Consider the following 21,212-nt stretch of genomic DNA (forward strand, 5'->3'; position numbering starts at 1 on the left):
GGAGAGACTCAACAAGCCTAAGGACATGCAAATTAAACCGCAAACCTCAGAACTAGCCAGACTCAGCCTTCAAGTGTTTTTCATCCACTAGTAACTTGATTTGCAAAGCAGAAACAAAAACCTAACCAGAAAATGCAGTTGTCCCTAACCGGCACGCAGATCTTAAACTCTGATAATATCAGATGATCCAGGACTCCCAGAGCGCCAGCGGATCCCCAGCAAACACAAAAGTCAGGGGTCAAAAATCTCCAGTTCCACCTTGATGAGGAAAATCTGAAATGTGTTTGCCATCACAGCCAATGCGAGGAGATTGGTCAGAATGCTTGGAGGTTTTAGGAAAGCTCCAACTTTAACAGATTCATGAGATTCATGAGCTTCCTGTAGCCTGTGCACACCTCCTCTTGAATGCAGCTTTGGATAGGATTGATGCCTCTTCAGCCCTCAGTCTGATGAAAAGGTAGAATTTTAGGTATTTACAGTCCTAAACTGGGGGTCCAGATTTTTTTTGGGGGGGGGTGTGAAAAGAGCCAGATTTTATTTCCATGTATGTGGGTCATGGGGAAGCGAACTGCAGACAGCAAAAAGAAGGACTTAGATAGGAAGAAAAGGAGGCCTCCCTGAGTCCCACCATCTTCCTTAAGAAGGCCAGAGTGTGCGGTGGGAAAGTGCGGCTTCTTACCAAGGCTGAGCCCGGCCCTGGAGATGGGCAAGCTCCTACTTCTTACCAAGGCTGAGCCCGGCCCTGGAGATAGGCAAGCTCCTACTTTTTACCAAGGCTGAGCCCGGCCCTGGAGATAGGCAAGCTCCTACTTCTTACCAAGGCTGAGCCCGGCCCTGGAGATGGGCAAGCTCCTACTTCTTACCAAGGCTGAGCCCGGCCCTGGAGATAGGCAAGCTCCTACTTCTTACCAAGGCTGAGCCCGGCCCTGGAGATGGGCAAGCTCCGACTGCCCCAGAAAAAAAAAAAAAAGAATCTCTTTCCTTGCCAATTCTCTAATGAAAAACATACTAGCCAGCCACAGTCTCCTGTACACACTGAAACTGTCCATGGCTGGATGCACCTTATTCCCTACTTGTGTGTCTGCATGCATATGTGGAAGCCAGGGGTCAAGTATCTCCTTCAATTGCTTCTCTACTATATTGCCATATATGTATATTTAGATTTTTAATTATGTATACACGTGTGTGTGTTTGTGTGTGTATGTGTGTGTACACATTGTCTGTATGGGTGTGTGTGTGAGTACAGTGTCCGTGGAGCCAGAGAGGGAGTGGGATTCCTTGAAGTTGGAGTTAGAGATGATTGTGAACCACCTGTCGTGGGTGCTAGGATCTGAACTTGGGTCCTGTGGACCGGCGACGGCAAGCGCTTTTCTCTGAGCATCTTTCTAGTCGCCCCTCTTGGTGTTTTATTTTGAGACACAGTCTCCTGCTGAACCTGGAACTTACTAGTCTGAATGGCCAGCAAACCTCAGCGATGCTCCTGCCTGCCCCAGCTCCCCAGTGCTGGGATTAGAGGTGTATACCACTACGTGAGTTTTTTACGTGGGTGCTGGGAAATCCAAACCCGGTCTTCATGTTTTCCCAGTAAGCACCTTACTGCCTGAGTCATTTGCCCAGACCTGTGTTTCTAAGAAAACAGGATACTCAATACTGTTATTTCTGTATAAAAGGCAGGATGGAAGCCGGTGAACTGAAGGCTGTTGTTCTCCTATCTACTCACAGGGACTTTTGACAGAAAATGCAACAACCTGCTTTACAAGGTGGAATTACACACAGCAGGCCACGGACGCTCTGCTTCTCCTCTAAGTACAAGGGGCCACCAATGAACACTCACCTTTGGTTTTGCTCTCGGCTTCAGCTGCTCTAACTTCTTGGCCGCGGCTTCAATGGATGCCGCAGCTCCCAGCAATTCTGTTTCTGCAATGACGGTTGGGTCTTCTGGATCCACCCACTCTGTTCCTGAAACAGTCCCAGGAAAGTCACTCTTGGCAGGTGGAGACATGAGGGTGCTGGCGTAATTACAAACTAAATCTAAGCAAGCATTTTGGATGGCCCTGCGGGCCTCCTCTCTGCATAAGGGATCCCTACCTTGCTCTCCATCTTCTGCACGCAGGGACTAAGGGGAGCCAATCTGCCTTTCTAAACCAGCTGCATGTGTAGCCCCGTCAAAAGGAATGGCCATCGACAGTAGATTAATCAATGGACCAAGGCTCGAGTCTTTCTCTGCCTTCTGATTTATGCTCATGAGACTCTAGCTTTGACATTCTCTTCAGGGAACGTGAGGAAGGGTCACATGCCTCAGGAAAAAAATGCTCTTCCTGGAGCATCTGCTGTGTAAGCAAGTAAGGGCATGCAAATGCTGTATTCAGTGCATCTCCCTATACACAAGAATATTATTATTACTATTATCAAAATTACTTATAAGCTGCTTACCTCATTTTAGTTTACATGTATGGGTGTTTTGCTTACATGCATCTTTGTGCCCTATATGCAAGCCTGGTGCCTGTAGAGGCTAGAGGGGGACATTGAATCCCCCCCCTCCCCCGATCTGGAGTTATAGATGGTAGTGAGCTGCCATACAGGTGCCTGAAATCAACCCTGGGTCCTCTGCAAGAGCAACAAGTGCTCTTAACTGCTGAGCCATCTCTCCAGGCCCTAATTACTTTTTTTGGTCTGACTAGTAATTGAAACTAGGATCTAGCACGTGCTAGGCAATCATTCTCCCACCAAGCTACATTCCTGGTTCCTCTCCCCTATGCTTTCTTTTTACTTTTTTTAGATAGGATCTTGTAAAGTTGCCCAAAGTTCAGTTTGTTCTGTAGTACACTCGTCTAGCCTGAGCCCCTGAGAATCTGGAACTACATCCCTGCAGTCTTGAGGCCTGGCCCATGAGCGTATTAGCCAACAGACAATAAATAGACAGCCTGACAAATAAAAATACAGCTAAAAATAAACAACAAGACTCCCAAGGGAGGTGAAGCGTTTCAGATGGATGATTTCATGCAGGTAAAAGCACTCGATATAAAGAAGACCAGAGCAAAATGTCTTTTTTTAAACATAGAAATAAAAGAACCCTATGCTTTTTATTCTCACTGTACTTCTGTTTGCATCTCCCTGTCTTGTCCCTCTGCCTAGCGCAGAGCTGCAAGATGACATGAGGCTCTGACCTACCTTTCATGGCTTCCGCAGCCTGGATGAGCTCTGTCACGGCACCGGCCACCCTCTTGGAGAAAGCAGCCAGCTGATGTTTGAGTTCTGGGGTTGGCTTCTGAAGGATCTGTGGGTGAAAAACATGTTAGATGCATGGGAGTACCCTCCTGTTGGTGGAAAGGGGCATCTCTGTGAAGGATTTCAAGCTCTCGAGGGACAGCAGACTTACCAGGTTTCAACGACAGTGATGCTGAGAATCGAGGGGCGGTCCCTTGACACAGTTACCAAAGATCATGAGGCTGAACTTACCCTTCATTTCTTTTATTTTTAGGTAAAACAAATCCACAAATGTAAAAATGATGTGGAAGAACACCATTGAGTACAGAAGTGCCAGGCTAAGCAAACACAGAACCAGAGAAAATGTGGGGCAGGGCAGGGTTGCAGGCAAAATTTTCCCTCTCTCTCTCTCTCTCTCTCTCTCTCTCTCTCTCTCTCTCTCTCTCTCTCTCTCTCTTCCCCTCTCTCTCTTCCCCTCTCTCTCTGTCTCTCCCTCTCCCTCTCCCTCTCCCCCTCTCTCTCTCTGAGACAGGGTTTTTCTGTGTAATAGCTCTGGCTGTCCTGGAACTTCCTTTGTAGACCAGGTTGTTCTTGAACTCACAGAGATCCACCTTCCTTTGTCTCCTGAGTGCTGGGATTAAAGGCGTGCACCATCATCGCCTGGCTTGATATGGATATATTTTCTTTTGACTTAATTCAAAGTTAAAAAACAGAATAACTCAGCCTATCTTATTTATTATTTATTTTTTAAGACAGGGTATTGTTATGTAGCCCTGATTATCCTATGTAGATCCATCTTGCACTGCTCCTAAATGCTGGGATTAAAGGCGTGCGCCTGGCATTACTGACTGATTGTGCACGTGCTCGAGAGTGCACACACACGCTCATGTGGAAGTCAAGGAATGACTTGCAGGAGCTGGTTCCCTCCTTCCACTGTGGGATCCAGGGGTTGAACTTAGGATGCCAGGCTTAGTGGCAAGCACCTTGACCTGCTGTGCCTTCTTGTTAGCCCCAGAGGTTTCAAGATCTTTCTTAAAGTTGTTATTTAACAACTTAAACTGGCAACCAGCAATATACCGTGAAACCAGATGACCTCTTCTTAAAATCCTTCAAAAATGGAACTAAGAAATGAGGCAAGGGCTCCTTTACCATCTTCTCCAGGATTTCAACTGAGGTGCATCTTCCTGGATGGCCCGTCCTGATTCTGCTATTCTTTTCTAACAGTTTTCTGCTTCTTTTCCCTCTATTCCACACTGGGAAACCTTCAGACACTTTAAGAGGCTTAGGAGAAGACACCTGCAGCCGCTTATGGACAATCATGGAGTCTCAGCCGAGGAGCGAGCGTGGGCTTTGAACTTGGACAAGCCTATGTTCAGACCAGGCCTTACTGGTTACTGGTGTGACTAGAGAAACCACCAGAACCTGTCTCTCCTCTATAAAGCTGGGGCAATGCCTGTCTCTGGGGACTGATACATAGACCAAAGCACAGGCGAACCATCTCACCCCAGCCAGGATGCAGCAGGCACTCATTTAGCCAAGTCTGTGCTGATTGTGCTATACTCCTTTAAAAAATCTGGTCAGGTAACATGGTATTTCTGAAGTATGGAAGAGACAGTTCTTGTACCTTAGGCCTAACTCCTCTGATTAAGTTCCTAAAAGAAATGTAATAAACAAACAAACAAAACAAAACAACAAAAAACCGGGTTGAAGGAGTTTATGGGTTACATTGTGACCAGTCCCAAACACACCAGTGTATAGATCTCTCCCCATCTTCCTTCCTCTGGTAATATTTTTTTTTTTTTAAAAAAAAAACTATATATGTATGTATTATGCAAGCAAGTGTGTGTGGGGGCGGGGGTAATGTGAATGTAAGTGCAGGTACCAATGGAGACCAGAAGAGGGCATTAGATCTCCTGGAGATCTAACAAGTAGTTGTGAGCTGCCCAGTATGGATGCTGGGAACTGAATTCAGATCCTCTGCAAGAGCCGTATGCACTCTTAACTGCTGGCCATCTCTCCAGTTCCTCTGGTTATCTTTTTATTGGTTTTACGTTTATGAATAATGCTCTATGATTCCAGTTCCTCTCGCAAAGACCAAAAAGGTTGTAGCCAAAATGATGCTGTATCAGTTTATAGACCAAGACAAGGCTGAGCAGTGTGTAACTAGATTTACAGACACAATTAATCAAGAGGTTTCTAATAAAAATACTAAGGCACCTTGAACTTGATAGGAACTAAACAGTGGTGCTGGAAACACACACACACACACACACACACACACACACACACACACACACACGTATTTATGTATACATATATGTACACATATGTACACATATGGGAGAAACTGATCAAATAAGTGAAAAATAAGCCCTAATAAGACAGCTTCCTTGAGCAATTCCAGGAAATCACGAGAGTCCTGGAAAGGCTGAGGGAAGAGGCACCTTTTGCTTCCTAACACAGCCAGTGGGCAGACCGTCTAACCAAGTGTGTCTTCTGGAATCAATGCACCCATGTAACTCTGAGTCCAAATATTTCTCTGCTCTCTGCGCCTTGCCCCCGTTTACTTGCCTACTAACCGAGCGTAACAGTCTTTCCCCTACAGAGCTGTGGGGGGCTTATGTAAGTGAATCATAAAAGGGGCCCCAATAGCATTATGTAGGTAAAATCTTAATATCAAGTTTTAAAAAAATTCTCAAATGGTATCATTTTTGTCTAACATAGTGCTCTAAAACCACTAGCTGAATAATGGTTATGGCTCATTTTGTGACTTCCTAACCAACCCACAGACCTTGTTAAACTATTACTCTGTTGTGGACAAAAGGCCATGAACGTGAGTTAAAAGTAAGGTAGGGTTATTCATACTTTAACATGGCCATCACCCATGTTAAAGAAAAAAAAGATGGCATGATATCACATTTCTATAATCCTAACACTGGGGAGGCAGAAGCAGGAGCATCCCTGAAGCTCCTTGGCCAGCCAGTCTAGCCAAATTGGTAAAGCTCATGCTCGGTGAAAGAGACCGTCTCAATGAGATGGAGACTGACAGACAGACAGATACCCACATATTGCATTCACAGGTACACACATAGCCACATGTGCATGCACATGTGCACACAGACACACACATACCCCTCCTCCTGAGTGGAGATAAGAGGTCCAGAGTCCCTGAAAACATTAAAGAAGGTCCACGAAGCTCCCTAGGCTACACATTCTGGTACCCCACTTAAGGGCTGTGTCTGCTTCCAACCATAAGGATGATCAGCAGGAAGGAAATTCTCAAGGAAAAATAAGATAGCTGGTGTAAATTAAAGAAGCATATGCCCATAACCCCAGCACTTGGGAGGCTGATGCAGTAGGACAGTAAGTGCCAGGCTATGTAATAAGACTTATATGACATATATCTATATGCTAATATAGATAGAATTGAAAACATTGCAATTCTATTTAGAAAATGTGAGTCCACTGCCTTGACATGTTTAAGCATCTTTTTAATAAAAAACTATTAGTTCTTTTAGAATTTTGTATAATGAGTTTTGGCCAAAGTGTAGAAAACGCAAACAAATCTGTGATGATGCAGAGCAGGTCATCAGCTACCTGGACAATCTGAAGGTGAGATGTACATTTATTCCTTCAGTTATGGTCCTGCTTTCTTAGGCCCAGAAATCTCTGCTGCTGCCTTCTGTCTTGCGCCTCATTAAAGCTGAGGGGAGTTACAGGTGTGGGAACTTGAACCACTTGAATCATCAAACTGCAATGATTGAAGATGTCTACAGCTGAGAAGAGCCCTCCAGGTAGACAGAAAGTGCCACTTCCAGGAACAGATGGCCCTTTAAGGCAGAGAGCACTGCTGAGTTAAGGTGTCTTAGCTCTAGACAGCCAGGAGGAGAGTTGCTCTATTTTTAATTCTGTGATTAAGTCAACACAATTTCTGATATCCCACACAAGAGACCCAGAGTAAAGTTCTGCTAGGGAAGTGAAGGTTAACCCTGTCCAAGATCTTGGGCTACAACAGCATGGCACTGGGATGCTGGTGCCTGCACCTTGCCCTGTAGAGCAGATGCTCCAGCATGAAGCAGTGCTCAGCAAATGCAGGAGGCCGATGCACTCCATGGCCACCGAGGAGCTTCCTAGAGCAGCCACGATGGCTCTGCCTAAACCAGAGCCTGTGTATGCTGAGAGTTAAACAGGGTATTAGAAAAAGGCAGAGGTGGGGTTCTAGGCAGAGGCTCTCAATTTGGTATCTCCTTATAAACAGTTTGAGGGACATTCCATGTGCCCATGTTTCTTTGATTGTGTGTGTGTGTGTGTGTGTGTGTGTGTTTTGTGTGTGCATATATACCGTTAAGGTATACAAAAACTCTTGTTTATTTATATTTTGTGTTTGGGTCTCTGTGTTAATATGTATGATGGGCAGGTGGGCGCCTGCCAGAGAAGAAAAAGCCATCAGATCCTCTGAGGCTGGAGTGTGGACAGTTGCGGGCCCAGCAGTGGAATCAAACTCCTGTCCTCTGCGAGAACAGCAAGCACTCTTAATCACGGAGCCATCTCTCCAGCCCCAGAAGTTCTTATCACATTAGATGGGCTAAGTTCTTCTCGTTTTATAGCACTAGCTTTAGGCCACTGAGCTGGTCCTTCTGCTAATGGTCTCACTCTGGCCCTGGCGGGTTTCCCGAGGAGCCACGGAGAAACAACACGTTCCTATGTCTCCCATAATTATGGATGGCGAGGACACCTGGTGTCCTGGCACATCATGACAGCTACATCAACCATCGAGATAGGTCTGCAACATGGAAGACCGAGCCTCCACTCCACAGGAAAGAAGAAGAATCTGTGTTGAAACACTAACAGTGCACAGTGTGAGCAGCCACAGGGAAAGCCCCCTGCTGGTTCTTGTTGGGGTCCTAGAACAGAAAACAGTGGTTCTCCCTCTTCATCCAGCTGCCTGCCCACACTGGCCCTCGCCAGATGATGCTTCCTCCGTGACACATGGCGTCACCCCTATGACCGGCATCATCCCCTATGATCGGTGACTTCCTTCCTGCTGATCATCTGATGGTCCTTCATGTATCTTTTATTATAGTATACTGCTATAATTGTTCATTTTTTTTCTACCAGTGATTGCTAGTGATTTCCTACTGTTTCTGACTTAAAATTAAACTATCATATCTAATATGCATTGGCAAAAGCAGACAATAGAGAGTTTGGTACAATAATAGGCAGGGTACAGAACATATACCCCAAAGATAATGGAAGATGGTATACAACTCTCATAAGGATAAAGATGCCTTAGGAGGCTTTCTGGCTTTATTCCTTTGACCCTGTGTGTCATATACTCATGGACCAGTCTTCTCAATGGATTCTGGCACATCTAGTTTGGCTACAGTGGCTCCTTCCTCTGCTTAGGGTGTGTTTTCTTTGGCCCATGTAGTTCACAGCAGCTTCCACTCACTGGAGTTCATAACCCCAGACTCCTCCCCCACCCGCCTGAGACAGGGATTCTCTATATAGTCCTGGCTGTCCTAGAACTCACTCTGTAGACCAGGCTGGCCTCCACTCAGAGATCTGCCTGCCTTTGCCTCCTCAGTGCTGGGATTAAGGGCATGTGTTACCACTGCCTGGACTACTTTTTCCAAACAAAACCAGTAATATCATACGATACTTTATCAGTGACTGAAGTTCTCTGGATGAACATAATGACTCCTCAGAAGATCTGAAATAGTTAATGCCAGAAGATAATTTAAGGTGAAGGCAGTGACCACTAGAACCAGAACAGAGCTGGGGACTTGTTCCCACGTCTGTTGCTGAACTGTGGAGTAACCTTAACCAAGGGAAAGACTTTTGTGGGTTTCTGATTATCCATCTGCTCGGCTAGTTCATGTGGCTGTACAAAGAAAAACAAGGAAATCCAACGCTTGACGACCCAATGCTGTCTTCTAGAGACAAGAATTGTGTACTTGAGGTGGCCTGGGACTTGTTTTTATTTTTAGGTTTGGGGAGAGTGGAGCAGACATGGGAGGGGACATGTCATCCAATTTCTTGTGTTTTCCCTGGTTCCCGAACAAACTCTCCTGGGCTCTGCTCCAGTCCATACAAAGTTATAAACAAGGCTAAAAAACAGGGTACCAACCATAACCACAATATCTGCTGCCCAGAATCTTCTGTCTTTGTCTTCTAATCCTAGTTCCACAGTGGATACAGCAGGCCAGGCACTCTTGATGTGACCCACGCCATTCACTCAAGGATGGCAGGAAGCTACCAGAGACTAGCAGGCCACTAGCAATGGTTCTCTTTAGCTGGTCACGGAGGCTGTTGTTTTCTATATTTTTAGAATGTACTTGGGTCTCTGCAAAAAGACCTCCCAATATGATATGTCTGTGTAGGTGCATGTATATGTGTGTAAGGCAAGAGGTCAATGTTGGGCATCTCTCTCAACAGATCCCCCTTGTTTATTGAGATGGGGTCTCTGACTCAACGTGGAGCTTCCCGATTTGGTTAGACTCTGGATCCTTCTATCTTTACCACACCTCCGCTCCCAGCACGGGGATTACAAGTGTGTGTTGCCTCACTCACGTATTTTTTCACATGGGTGCTGGGGATCAAATTCAGGCCCCTCATGCTTGCATGGTAAGCTCTTCAACTGAGCTGTTTCCCCAGCCTCAGAGACCTTTCAATTCTTTTCAAGATCGTCTCTGACCTTCAACATATCAATTCTCCTCTGATACTGCCTCCTCCTTTTCTCTCCCCACCCTACCCCCAGGCGTGTTTGCTCTGCCGGCTCTTTGGTGCCAGAGTGAAATCAGTTCTTTTGGACCCCCACCAAGTCTTCCTGAAGGCTGCACTTTCTGTCCAGTGTGTTGGATCAGAGATGGTCTGCTCAGCATAGTCCTAACCTCATGAGAGATGCTGGCAGGATGCTGAAAAGGGGGTGTGCCTGAGGGAAGGAGAGTCTCCACCTATGTCAGTCACAAAGATACACAGCTCTGCTCCACCCTGCCCACACCCCTCCTTACCACCAAGACGTGTTCCAGAAGGTCCAAGTAGCCCAGGGTGCATTCAGTGCCATACCGCAGGGCCCTGGTTCGTACCTCTTCGCTGACATCAGGGTAGAAGGATGCTTGCTGGAGACAGATTGAGAGAGCGGGGAGGAGAGCAGACAATGTTGGCATCTTAAACTGAAAAGAGCTGCTTGTGAGTTCCCAGCGCAGCAGAACTGGCCACCCTGGTCTCTGAGGTGGAAGACCTTGCCAGCGGCCTCTCTGAAGACCTTCACCCCCCATTCTCTAGATGGGAAAGGAATCTCTCCCTCCATCCTCACACCTCTGCAGCAGGTCCCTTGACAGTCTGTAGGCTGGCTTCCTGGGGACACATGACAGAAATACTGGAGTCTGGGACCTTCTGTCTTTTCTCACCCCCTTCTACATGCACTAAAGCATTCAGGAAGATTCACAGCTACTGTTTCTAGGAGGGGCACTATTATGGCATCTCTATGTCCCCAGACTAATGAAGCCCATGTTCCCACTGAGCCTCCCAAGTTACAGTCCCAGGGCACTCTCTGTGACCAGAGCCCTTAGGTTCCTTCAGTTCGCAGCTCCCTACTACCCCCAGGCTCTGTAAAGAACTCATCTCACATTATACAAATGCAGAGATAAGCAAGCCAGAGCCCTGGGTAACAGTGTCTCAGGCTTTTCCTTGTACTGTGACCTGCCACCTCCAGTTATCCATGACAAATCGTTTCAGGTAGCATTCTGACTTGCAGGGCTGCGGGATAAAATGCACCCTGGAAAGCACGAAAAAGTGCAGGCGTGGGAAATCATCTTTTAATTTGCTACAAAAGGAAACCCTATCCCCTTAATTTTTCTTGCACAGTTTCCATTCTGGAAAGCACTTGGGAGGCTTACAGAAAGGCATAAAACAACACTCCCAATAAACCAGCAGCCACAACAAAGGCATGACACATGGCAGAGTCAGTCTCTCTGTGGCAGGCCTGTAATCTCAGCCACTTGGGGAATCTGAGGACCCCAAGTTTAAGACCTGCCTGGGCTATGGAGTGAGTCCAAGGCTACAGTTTGGGCCACTGAGTGAGCTTCTGATTCAAAATCAAGTAAAAAGAGGGCTGTGGCTATAACTTGGTGGCAGAGTGTTTGGGTACCATTCATGGGTCCTTAGGCTAAATCTACAGGAACACAGAAAAAGTCAAGACGTAAGGAGGACTGACTAGTTTGGTTTTACAGTTCATCCCCTCTTTCAGAGATGAGCCGTGTGGGTGGCAAGACCTGTGTGCCCTCCCTTAGGGAACATGGCAAGCAGCTGTCACTGAGGAGACAAGTTAGACTGACTGAGGACTAACAAACCTCAGAGGCGGAAATCAGGGGTGGTGGGCGGGGATGTGAGTAAGGAGGGCGTCCACAGCCGTGATCTTAAAATGCCCTATTTCACTATCTCCATGTTTCCCCCGAGCCTCTAAATGTGGAACACAGAGCGGTGCACTACTGTGGGTCATGTGACACGGGTCATGGTGCTACAGTGCAGTGGCTTCGCCGGAGCAGGTTACCAGGTTGCCAAGAAGGGTTGGGGGAAGAACATTCTTGCTAACTGTGGTGGCTCTGTAACTTGGCAGCACCTTTGGGAGAACAATCTGGCCATAATGAAAAGGTTATACAATTTGATCCCCTAATTCCACTTCTGGGAGTCTTCCTGAGCAAATAATCCAAAGCACAGATAAATCAAATAAGCACAAAGATGTTTCTTATAGCGAAGTCGTAGGTGAGTTGGCAGTGGGCCTGCCTAACATGCATGAACTAGCGCCCCATTAAACCAGCTGTGGTGGAGGATGCCTGGAAGCCTAGAGCTCAGGGTGGAGGGGCAGGAAGGTTTTAAGTTCAAGGTCATCTTTAGCTACATAGTGACCAGCCTGGGATACATGAGACCCTATCTCAAAAATAAAACAGTAAGCTCACAGCAATAAACACTGTAGGCAACCTACCTATTTGACCAAGGGGGAAAGGCAGTACTGGCTGATAGAAGTCATGAGCCAGACAGTCAGAAAGACCAGAGCAACACAGGAATGCCCACCTCATGCCAACGATAACCAGAAATAAAGAATTAAATCTAACAAAAATATAGGCACACGAAAGCAGACTGCACAGGAACTCACCCAGGTGAAGACACCTGGGAGCTGGTCAATCCTGGCGTTCTGTTAAGGCCAGGCAGTGTGGGACATGCCTCACCTCCATATTTGCCTGGCTCCCCACTCAGACCCAGAAGTCAAGCTCCAACAGAGCAACTAGGTTCACTAGTGTTACTTCAAAATTTTTTGCTTAGAAAAAATAAATCCTGTGTGTTGGAGTAGGAGAGATGGCTTAACAGTCAAGAGCACACTTGCTGCTCTTCCAGATGACAGGGGTTCAATTCCCAGTATCCACATGGCAGCTCACAACTGTCTAACTCCTAGGATGAACACCCTCACCTGGCCTCAGTGGGCACCAGGCACATATGTAGTACACAGACATATGTTCAAGCAAACACATCAATATACAGAAAAATAATAAAAAATGTTGTGTGTGTGGAGGTCAAAGGGCAACCTTGGGTGTCATTCTTCGGATGCCATCTGCCATCCACCTGCCTCTGGTCCTGAGTGCTGGGACTAAAGGTGTGTGCCAACATGCCTAGGCCCACTTTAGCCTGGGAACCCCAAGGATCCACCTGTCTCTGTCTTTCTGGAGCTGGGATTACAGTCACCTGGCGTAACTCATGACTTTAATGCTCTAGGCATCTTAAACGTTCATCAGATCACCTTATCTCAGCTATTACTTCTTCTTGGGTACAGATTCTGTGTCTGGAGGCACCAACACATACATGGCTGCATCGTGCTACACACAAGTCACTTTGGAACCTTGTCTTTGTTGGTGGAGTCCCTTTCTCTACCACCGTGACTGGGTTGAATGCCACTGAGGCTGCCTCAACTGTTCAAGAAACCTCACAGCTGCACCGTCAGTGGTTGGTTCCGTGATCCCAGACCATTTCTTGTGCTCCCTGATAGGCTGTGCGTGCACATGCGGGCAATATCCTGAGAAGCTAAGGCAGCATGCTGCTGGCTGGCACCTGTACCAGCATCTGCTCCACGCAATCTCACAAACACCGAGGCACTTATACGTTCTCGGCAAAAGAGACTTTATAATTACAATAGGAATCAAGTGTGAGGGGCTTCTCTTTAACAATTAATAGCTAATATATTTGATTAGATTTATAACCCATGTCAGTTCACGTGGCAACAACAGGATATCCAAGAGGAGCCCCAGCAAGGGCCCAGTATTGATGGTGGAGCAGAAACCCGAGGGCTTGCCCCAGACCGATGACTCTGAAGGAAGACTTGCAAGCTTAACTGTATGGACAAAAGGACATTCTGGATCTACTGTGTGACTCAATGTGTCATGGTACAGCTTCCGTGATGAGATTTTTCTTTCTTTTTGAAAATTTTCTCTTAAATTTTATTCTATTTTATTTTGGAGGGGAGGGTACAAGGGCAGAGGGAAGGTACGAAGGGATGGGGCATGAGTGGGATTGAGAGGCATGATGTGAAAGACACAAAGAATAAATTAAAAGAAAGTCAAAAATAAATAAGTAAATAAATCATGCCAGTTTACATTTGCTATGGTGTTTCAGAATCTGCTTATGTGGGTTCTGGTGATGAGACTCAAGGTTTCCATGGTTGCAAGCAAGCACTTTATTCCTTGAGCCCCATTCCACCCCTGCCCCTAGAGACCTTTTTCTTGACCCACCATTCAGCAGGTTGGTTTTCTGTATTTGTCTTATTGCATGAAGCCCTTTTTCTGGAGGGAGGTGAGGGATGCAGCTGCCTCCAAAGGAACTGTGAGCATCATTGCCATCATCTTATTATTACTAGTGCTTTTGTTTGTTTTTGTAGCGTGTAGGGTGGGTGATTGATTAGCCTGCGGGTATGTCTGTGTACCACATGTATGCAGTGCCTGTGGAGGCCAGAGAGGGCAGCTGATCTTCTTGAAGCTACGGATGGTTGTGAGCTGCCATATGGGTACTAGGACGGAACCTGGGTCCTCTGGAAGAGCAACAAGTGCTGTTAACCTCTGAGCCATCATCTCTCCAGCCCCTAATGTTTGTTTTTTTGAGGCAGGGTCTCGTTATGTAGCCTAGGTTGGCTTCTGACTCACAATAATCCTCCAGCCTCCTCCTCCACGCACTAGGATTACGGGTCGGGTGGGAGCTAACCCTGCCCGGTGTAAACTGTACTCTCTGCACGCTGGTCTCTCACAAAGTTTAAGGTGTGCAGCTGCCCCCTGCTCATACTCCAGCTCACCTCCTTCACCAGGACACTGAATGAGTCATTTTCAAGAGGAAACTATCCATCCACCCATCCACAACAATGCCCAGGTCCTTACCTTGCAAGCTGTCAACATATCTGAGACGGCCTTCCTGCTCAGATTGGCAGTTGCAATCACGTCTTCCTGTCTACATGAATTCCCAGCTGCCACGGCTTTGGCTGTTGCCATGGTGATGCCTTTCGTCATTCTGATTGATTCTTCGGGTGATGATGTCTTCTCAGGTATGTCTTTTGACTGGAACACCTTGAAGTCAGAAACAGAAGAGGGAAAAAAAAATCAAAAAGGAAAGGACAAACGTAACTTACTCTTTTCCACCTGGTGCGATTAGTGTCGGGGACCCAAGCTAACAACTGGAAGAGACTGTCACATGACAGGAAATTAGAAACCTAATTAAGGACGGTAGAGTGGGTCATACACAGACATTTGACATTCGTGGAAACAATATGGTGAGCAAGAGGTTTCTAAAGGGCATACTCATCCATTTGCAAACATCACCACCCAATATTTATATACTGTCTTCCTCAATCCCAGTGTGGGCTCTAGGGCAGGATTAACCTGAAGACATCACTTTGGATGATCTCCTGCCCACTTTGCACAGGTGTGAGTTTATGGAGTGAAGCATATTATCCTATAACTCTGTTTCACGAAGATAGCTGCAGGGCTATGCAGAGGTGTTCAAGTCAGTGACTCTGATTTAAACACACACACACACACACACACACACACACACACACACACTTTAAAAAGTTGCAGTGAATTCATGTTAGCCAAGGCAAGCTGCTTCTGCTTCACACACACCTGGTCCTTTGTCTTTACTATGAAGGATTAGCCCTGTGACTGTGTGCTGTGGGAGAGGGGGTGCCTGTTTTCAGACCTGAGTAAGATGCGGAACCCATACAACATTCTTGCCATGTGACAACGAGCCAAACATCACTGCTCCTTAGAAACGGCAGTGACAAATAACTCAGGACAGCAAGTCCCGTGTCCAGACCCAGGTACCACAGTGGGATGGTGGTTACACATTAGAGTTCTCTAAACTACTGTGGTCTTCATGGCAGAGGTTCTGTGGAGAACACTATGGGTAAATTCATTCATCTTCATTTATTTTCCATTTTTCATGTGTGTGGGGGGCAGTGTGCATGTTTGTGTGTATGCATGTTTTGCCTGTGTATGGGCACATATGTACACGTGTATGTGTAGGCCTGAGGTTAATGTCAGGAATCAACATCATCCACTCTTCCACTTTATTCATTGAGGCAGGGTCTCCCAGTCAAACCCAGAGCTCACTGATATGGTTAGTTTTGCTAGTTTGCTTGCTCTGGGGATGCCCTATCCCATCTTTCCAGACTGGAATTGCAGATGGGCCACAGTGTTTATGTGGGTTTCTATGGAGCCAAACTCCTATCTTCATGCTTGTATCTGGCTGTTTTAACTGCTGAGAGACGTCTCCCTATCCTTCCAACTGAGAAAAGGTGGATGAATTCTAAGCCACTCTCATATACTCACAATGATCAAGCATCTGTAATGTCCCAGGATAGTCTATATTCCGTATCTTCCCTTCCACTGCCACCATGGGTACCTGCAGCTGTCTGAACCTGTATCCAGATCTCAGGCGGGAACACAGCCATCCTGTGCAGCCATTCTAAGGTACCTAGATGATGTGGGATTCCCCTCTGTATGCTGTGAACATGTTTTATTACCATTGGTTAATAAAGAAGCTGCTTTGGCCTATGGCAGGGCAGAATACAGTCAGGCTGGAAGAGATAAATATAGAGAGACCAGGTAGAGTCAATCAAGGCAGATGCCATGTAGCTGCAAAAGGAGACAGATGCTGGAACCTTACTGGTAGGCTACAGTCCCGTGGTAATACACAGATTAATAGAAATATGGCCATTTAAGATGTAAGGGCTAGCTAGGAATATGCCTAAGCTATTAGCCAAACAATATAGTTTCTGTGTGATTCTGTCTGGGCAGTTGGGAAACAAATAAGCAGTCTTCCTTTACAAAATGGTGCCCACCGTCTGGGGCATGGATCCATATAAGACCTAAGAAAAAGCTTAAGAAAAAAAGAGGGCTTCTAGACCCACAAAAACGGAAGGCAAGTGCAGCTTCTTGGTAGCTGCATATTTTCAGATAGGCTCTGTTTGCTGGTGGTGAGTAGAGGTGTGGCTCCTTTAAGAGACAGCTTTAGGACTCAGAATTAGCAGCAAAAGCTGGGACTACTTTAAGAGACAAGCTTCCTGGTTCATGCTGGTGGCATGAATGGCTATGGCTCTTTCGGAGCATGGTACAAGTTACTTGGTGGTAGCATGGGCCAACTGCTTCTCAGAGGTGAGGTGGTGAGCACGGGTCCCACCTGGCAGTCCCAGAGCTGGCAGTGGACTACCTCTGTCATGTTAAAAGGCAGAGAGAGGTAGAGCCAGCATCCAGGGCCACCACGACCACACTGCTTACCATTTTAAAATGTTCTTTGTCAGAAAATGATTTCAGACACACAATAGAACAGATTCAGACATAACGGACCTCTAAGTGAAAGATAGTATGCTTTAAAAAATGTACGTGGGCTTGGGAGACAGAGGAAAAAAGAGTATAGACAATTATAAAAAGAAGTAAATCGTTTTTTAAAAAAATAAAACAAAGTTTTTCAAGAGAGAGTAAAAGTAATATAAGAGAGTACAAACAGACATAGATAAAAGGAATAAAGATAATAAATATTTTTAAAAAGCAATAGAAAAAAAGCCATGTAAAGATGGAAACTACACAGAAAGTCTGGATTATGTATAGTATTGTGGTTTCCTTAAATTTTTTGGCTGTTAATGAGCTAACTACAGAAAGACACTTGATTGTGAGGGCTGCTAAGCTAAACCAACATATATATTTTAAAGGTATCTTGACTTCAAAATTTGAGTCTTAAGAATATGTTATTTTATAAAAGAGATTCTCCTTTTGTTTCCACAGAGAATGAGAACCTGTGGATTCCTCCAGGTTAATTTGGTTTGATGAAACAAGACCCTCCCCAAAAGGTCTCCATGAACCCTGAAAATACTTCACTCAACAAACAGCAGGAAGCAGTTTGGAGAAAACTATGCCCAATTCCCAAAATGATTGTTTATAAATGTTTGTTTTCATTTAAAGGGGGATATGATATAGATATGAATACTTTGCATAGATATGGATTTTGGTCTATTGATACAGATTTAAGGTTGATTTTGTTACACTGTGTATATGTATTTTTGTTCTTGGTTAATGTATTGTGTTTGTACAGTTAAAAATGTAATGTATAATTAAAAATTGCAGATTAATAGTCATTTATAATAGTCAAACTTGTAGTCATGTTAGGTTTTATAGACTTAGAGAGCTATATTTCAGATGGATAGGTATTCTTCAAGTCTTTCAAAAACCTACATAATAGGACACTTTAAATGTTTTAAGAACTTAGACTTTTTTCCACAGTGAGACATGTCTGCTTCTGGCAGCATCAATTACTTAAGAGATGTTGGGCATTGAAGAAATTCATTATGGAATTTGCCTTCAATGTGACAAGACTAGCCATTTGGGCAAGAAACTTCCCTTGTTTGAACTGCTTGGTGGTATGCTATATAAACTGGCCATGCAGGACCCACAGAAAAATGACTGCTGAGCTTGTCGAAAGGTGAGACAGTCCTTCAGGATTCCTTCTTCATGAAAGAATCTGCCAGATCTTCTGCAGGACACAGAAGAAAGTGACTGGCAAACTGCCAATATAGGCAGAACAGTCTCTGAAATTTCCTGTTCCATGGAAAAGTCTACCAGGTACTATGGGTCTGTAGGCTGAAGATGGGTACCCAACATTACAGAAGAACTTTGGGTAACTGTTCAGTCAGTGAGATGTCTCTGTCAATTCTACAGTTTTGGAAGTTGCTTACAATGCACTTCCTATTTACTTAGGTAATATATCCTGGCATTTTTGATGTAATTAAAGACAGTTATAGTTTTTATTAGTTATGATAAAGGATAAATTAGATATAAAACTTTAGATTCACAAAGATAGGATAGAGATAAGAGCATTTTCCTTAATTTGCCAATGGTAAATGGACTAAATATTATACTATAATTCTTGCTTGATAACTGTTTTGTATATGTAATTTTACTACGTTAAAGTTAAAAATCTTCCTTTTTATTTAGACAGAAAAGGGGAGATGATTGGGATTTCCCCTGTAGGCTGTGAATATGTTTTATTACCATTGGTTAATAAAGAAGCTGTTTTGGCCTATGGCAGGGCAGAGTATAGCCAGGCTGGAAGATATGGAGAGAGAATAGGCAGAGTAAAGGCAGACGCCATGTACCTGCCAAAGGAGACAGATGCTAGAATCTTACCAGTAAGCTACAGCTCTGTGGTGATACAGACATTAACAAAAATGGGTTAATTTAAGATGTAAGAGCTAGCTAGGAATATGCCTAAGCTATTGGCCAAACAGTGTTGTAATTAATATAGTTTCTGTGTGATTATTCAGATCTGAGCAGCTGGGAAATGAACGAGCAGTCTCTGCTTACAACTCATATAATATGCCTTAAGGAATCACCTGCTTTTGAGTTACTTATGTATTCTTTAGCTTCTCCTTTAAAACTATGACCTAAGCTGTTTCCATTCAAGGTGGGACAAAAGAAGCCAAGAGTCATCCCAGCACCAACAGAGTTGCTCATTTCTAGTGCTGCTCCTCACTCTGCCTTCACAGGTAATCCTGAGAGGCAGGACACCTGCAGCAGAGTCCCCAAGTGCCTGCATATCCCCTAAAAAGCTACATTTGTGATTATACCTATTACAAAGAAATCTTGGGGCAAAACCACTCATTTCCTGTCTGTTTCTATTTGTGGATGTCAGGAGGAGGGGTGTGCAACTGTGCTGAGCACAGAGGAAACAGGGAATATCTCTACTGTTGCAATTCCTGGTGCCTGTAACTCTCCAGGGTTAGAATGAGGGAAGAATAAACAGAGCTAATGTCTCTAAGGAGAGACACCTCAAACAGAAATGAGCCGGATGCTGAAGAAGTGTCTCACCTAAAGGCATCTGAGCCTCTCCCCTAACAGTGAACCTCAAACTGTCATTCCACATGGGGCCAGCAGCAGTGTGAAAAGAAAGGATGCATATAGTCTCCATAATCTAAACACAAGGCTAGCGTAAACTGCCATTCTGACTTTTCTCTTGGCCAGAAATCTCCTGCAGTGCTCCAGTGTCATGCTGTCATTTGGGTGGAATGGTCTGAACTGTTCTAAGTGATACATATCCGTCCTAGGAATGCAGGGCTACATCCTGGCTAGGGATATAGATCGGTTGGCACAGTGTTTGCCTAGTATTCATCCAGTCCCGAATTCAGTCCTCAGCACCTCTAAAACCAGGCACAGCGGTATACACCTGTAACCCCAGCATCTGAGAGGTGAAGGCAGGAGGACCAGAAATTCCAGTTTATCCTTGGCTATGTAAAAGTTGGAGGTCATCCTAGTCTACAGGAAATCTTGTCTCACAAACAAAGAGTCCCAATAGATCCCAGGCACACTCACTGACATACAGGTAAGCGGCTACAAATGCCACCAGGAGACAGATAACGTAAGCCTCCCCAGTCTAGGAGTGCCAGGTAAAAGCTCTTTAAATTAAAAATTGCAGAGAAGCTCATGTGTCAGTCATATGCTGGGGCAGTGACAGCTAGCTGAGGGTGACAGCTGCTGGGTACTCACTGTGAGTTCTTGCTTTATGTACTCGATGGTGGCCTCAAGTGCCCTTGTGCCCCGGGTGGCTTCATCTTCCACCGCCTTCACAGTCTTAAGGAGAGAGGTGACATTGGTCACCATCACCTGCATGGGAGGAGAAAAGCAAAGGGTATGCTGTCTGAGGTGTAGCATCTGAACCTTCTATGCAAATGGCATAGAAGATAATTTCCTTCCTTCATACGAGGAAGACGATCAAATGTTCTTCCTTCCAGCAGTCTGGCATATCACCATCCCGTCATGGTCAGCCCTCGCTGGAGTCCCACCCTACCTTGGCAGCTCCTTTGAGCTGGTACATGGAGGGGTCATCAGCTGGCTTGCTAGCAGCTCCCTTGGTAGCACCAATGAGATCAGAAAGAGCCTTGGCCACGTCTTTGATGGCATTGATCAGCACCACCTGAAAGAGTAGGAGGCTGGTGAGTAGAGAGGATGACCTTCACTGCTGGCTTCTGCCAGGGCGCAAGGATGCAGGAAGGAGGCTCTGTATCAATAGCTTTATGTTCTGCACCATGACACCACCACTCAAGAAGCCACCCTTGGAGGGCCTGTGGCTCAGGGAGGCCAATCTTGCTGCTGCTGCTGCTAGTGATGATGATAATAAAACTAACAGAGAGGCTGCTCCCACTGCTGCTGCTAAGGCTGAGGCTGAGAACTAATGCCTACCTTGACACCGAAGGGGAGGCTGAGGCTGGGATCTGGGTACATAGCCCCCTGGCTGCCACGTCTGCCCACAAGCTGTCTCTGCCTGGATGAAGGATGCTAAAGCAGAGGTAACCATCACTCACCCAGGAGCATTGGTAACACAATGTCAGCTTCATATGGGGCAGTAAGGTCTCTATGGTACTCTGCCTGCTCTCTAGCTCTGTGCCTGCAATTCCCTGCCCCGCGCCATGAGTTTGGACA

General features: G+C 45.6%; 1 protein-coding gene across 3 annotated transcripts in view; it reads right to left on the minus strand.

Moving 5' to 3' along the window:
- Positions 1-21,212, minus strand: part of Tln2 (talin 2) — a 426,737-nt gene that overhangs the window by 22,122 nt on the left and 383,403 nt on the right. For all 3 annotated transcript variants that reach the window (XM_038322053.2, XM_038322054.2, XM_038322055.2), the window contains 6 exons: positions 20,581-20,706; positions 20,280-20,396; positions 14,625-14,810; positions 10,221-10,328; positions 3,172-3,277; positions 1,835-1,959 (listed from right to left, as the gene is read on the minus strand). In XM_038322053.2, the coding sequence (XP_038177981.1) occupies positions 1,835-1,959; positions 3,172-3,277; positions 10,221-10,328; positions 14,625-14,810; positions 20,280-20,396; positions 20,581-20,706 (768 nt within the window). The remainder of the gene's footprint in view (positions 1-1,834; positions 1,960-3,171; positions 3,278-10,220; positions 10,329-14,624; positions 14,811-20,279; positions 20,397-20,580; positions 20,707-21,212) is intronic.

Source organism: Arvicola amphibius, chromosome 3 (assembly GCF_903992535.2).
Source record: "Arvicola amphibius chromosome 3, mArvAmp1.2, whole genome shotgun sequence".
Lineage (NCBI taxonomy): Eukaryota > Metazoa > Chordata > Mammalia > Rodentia > Cricetidae > Arvicola > Arvicola amphibius.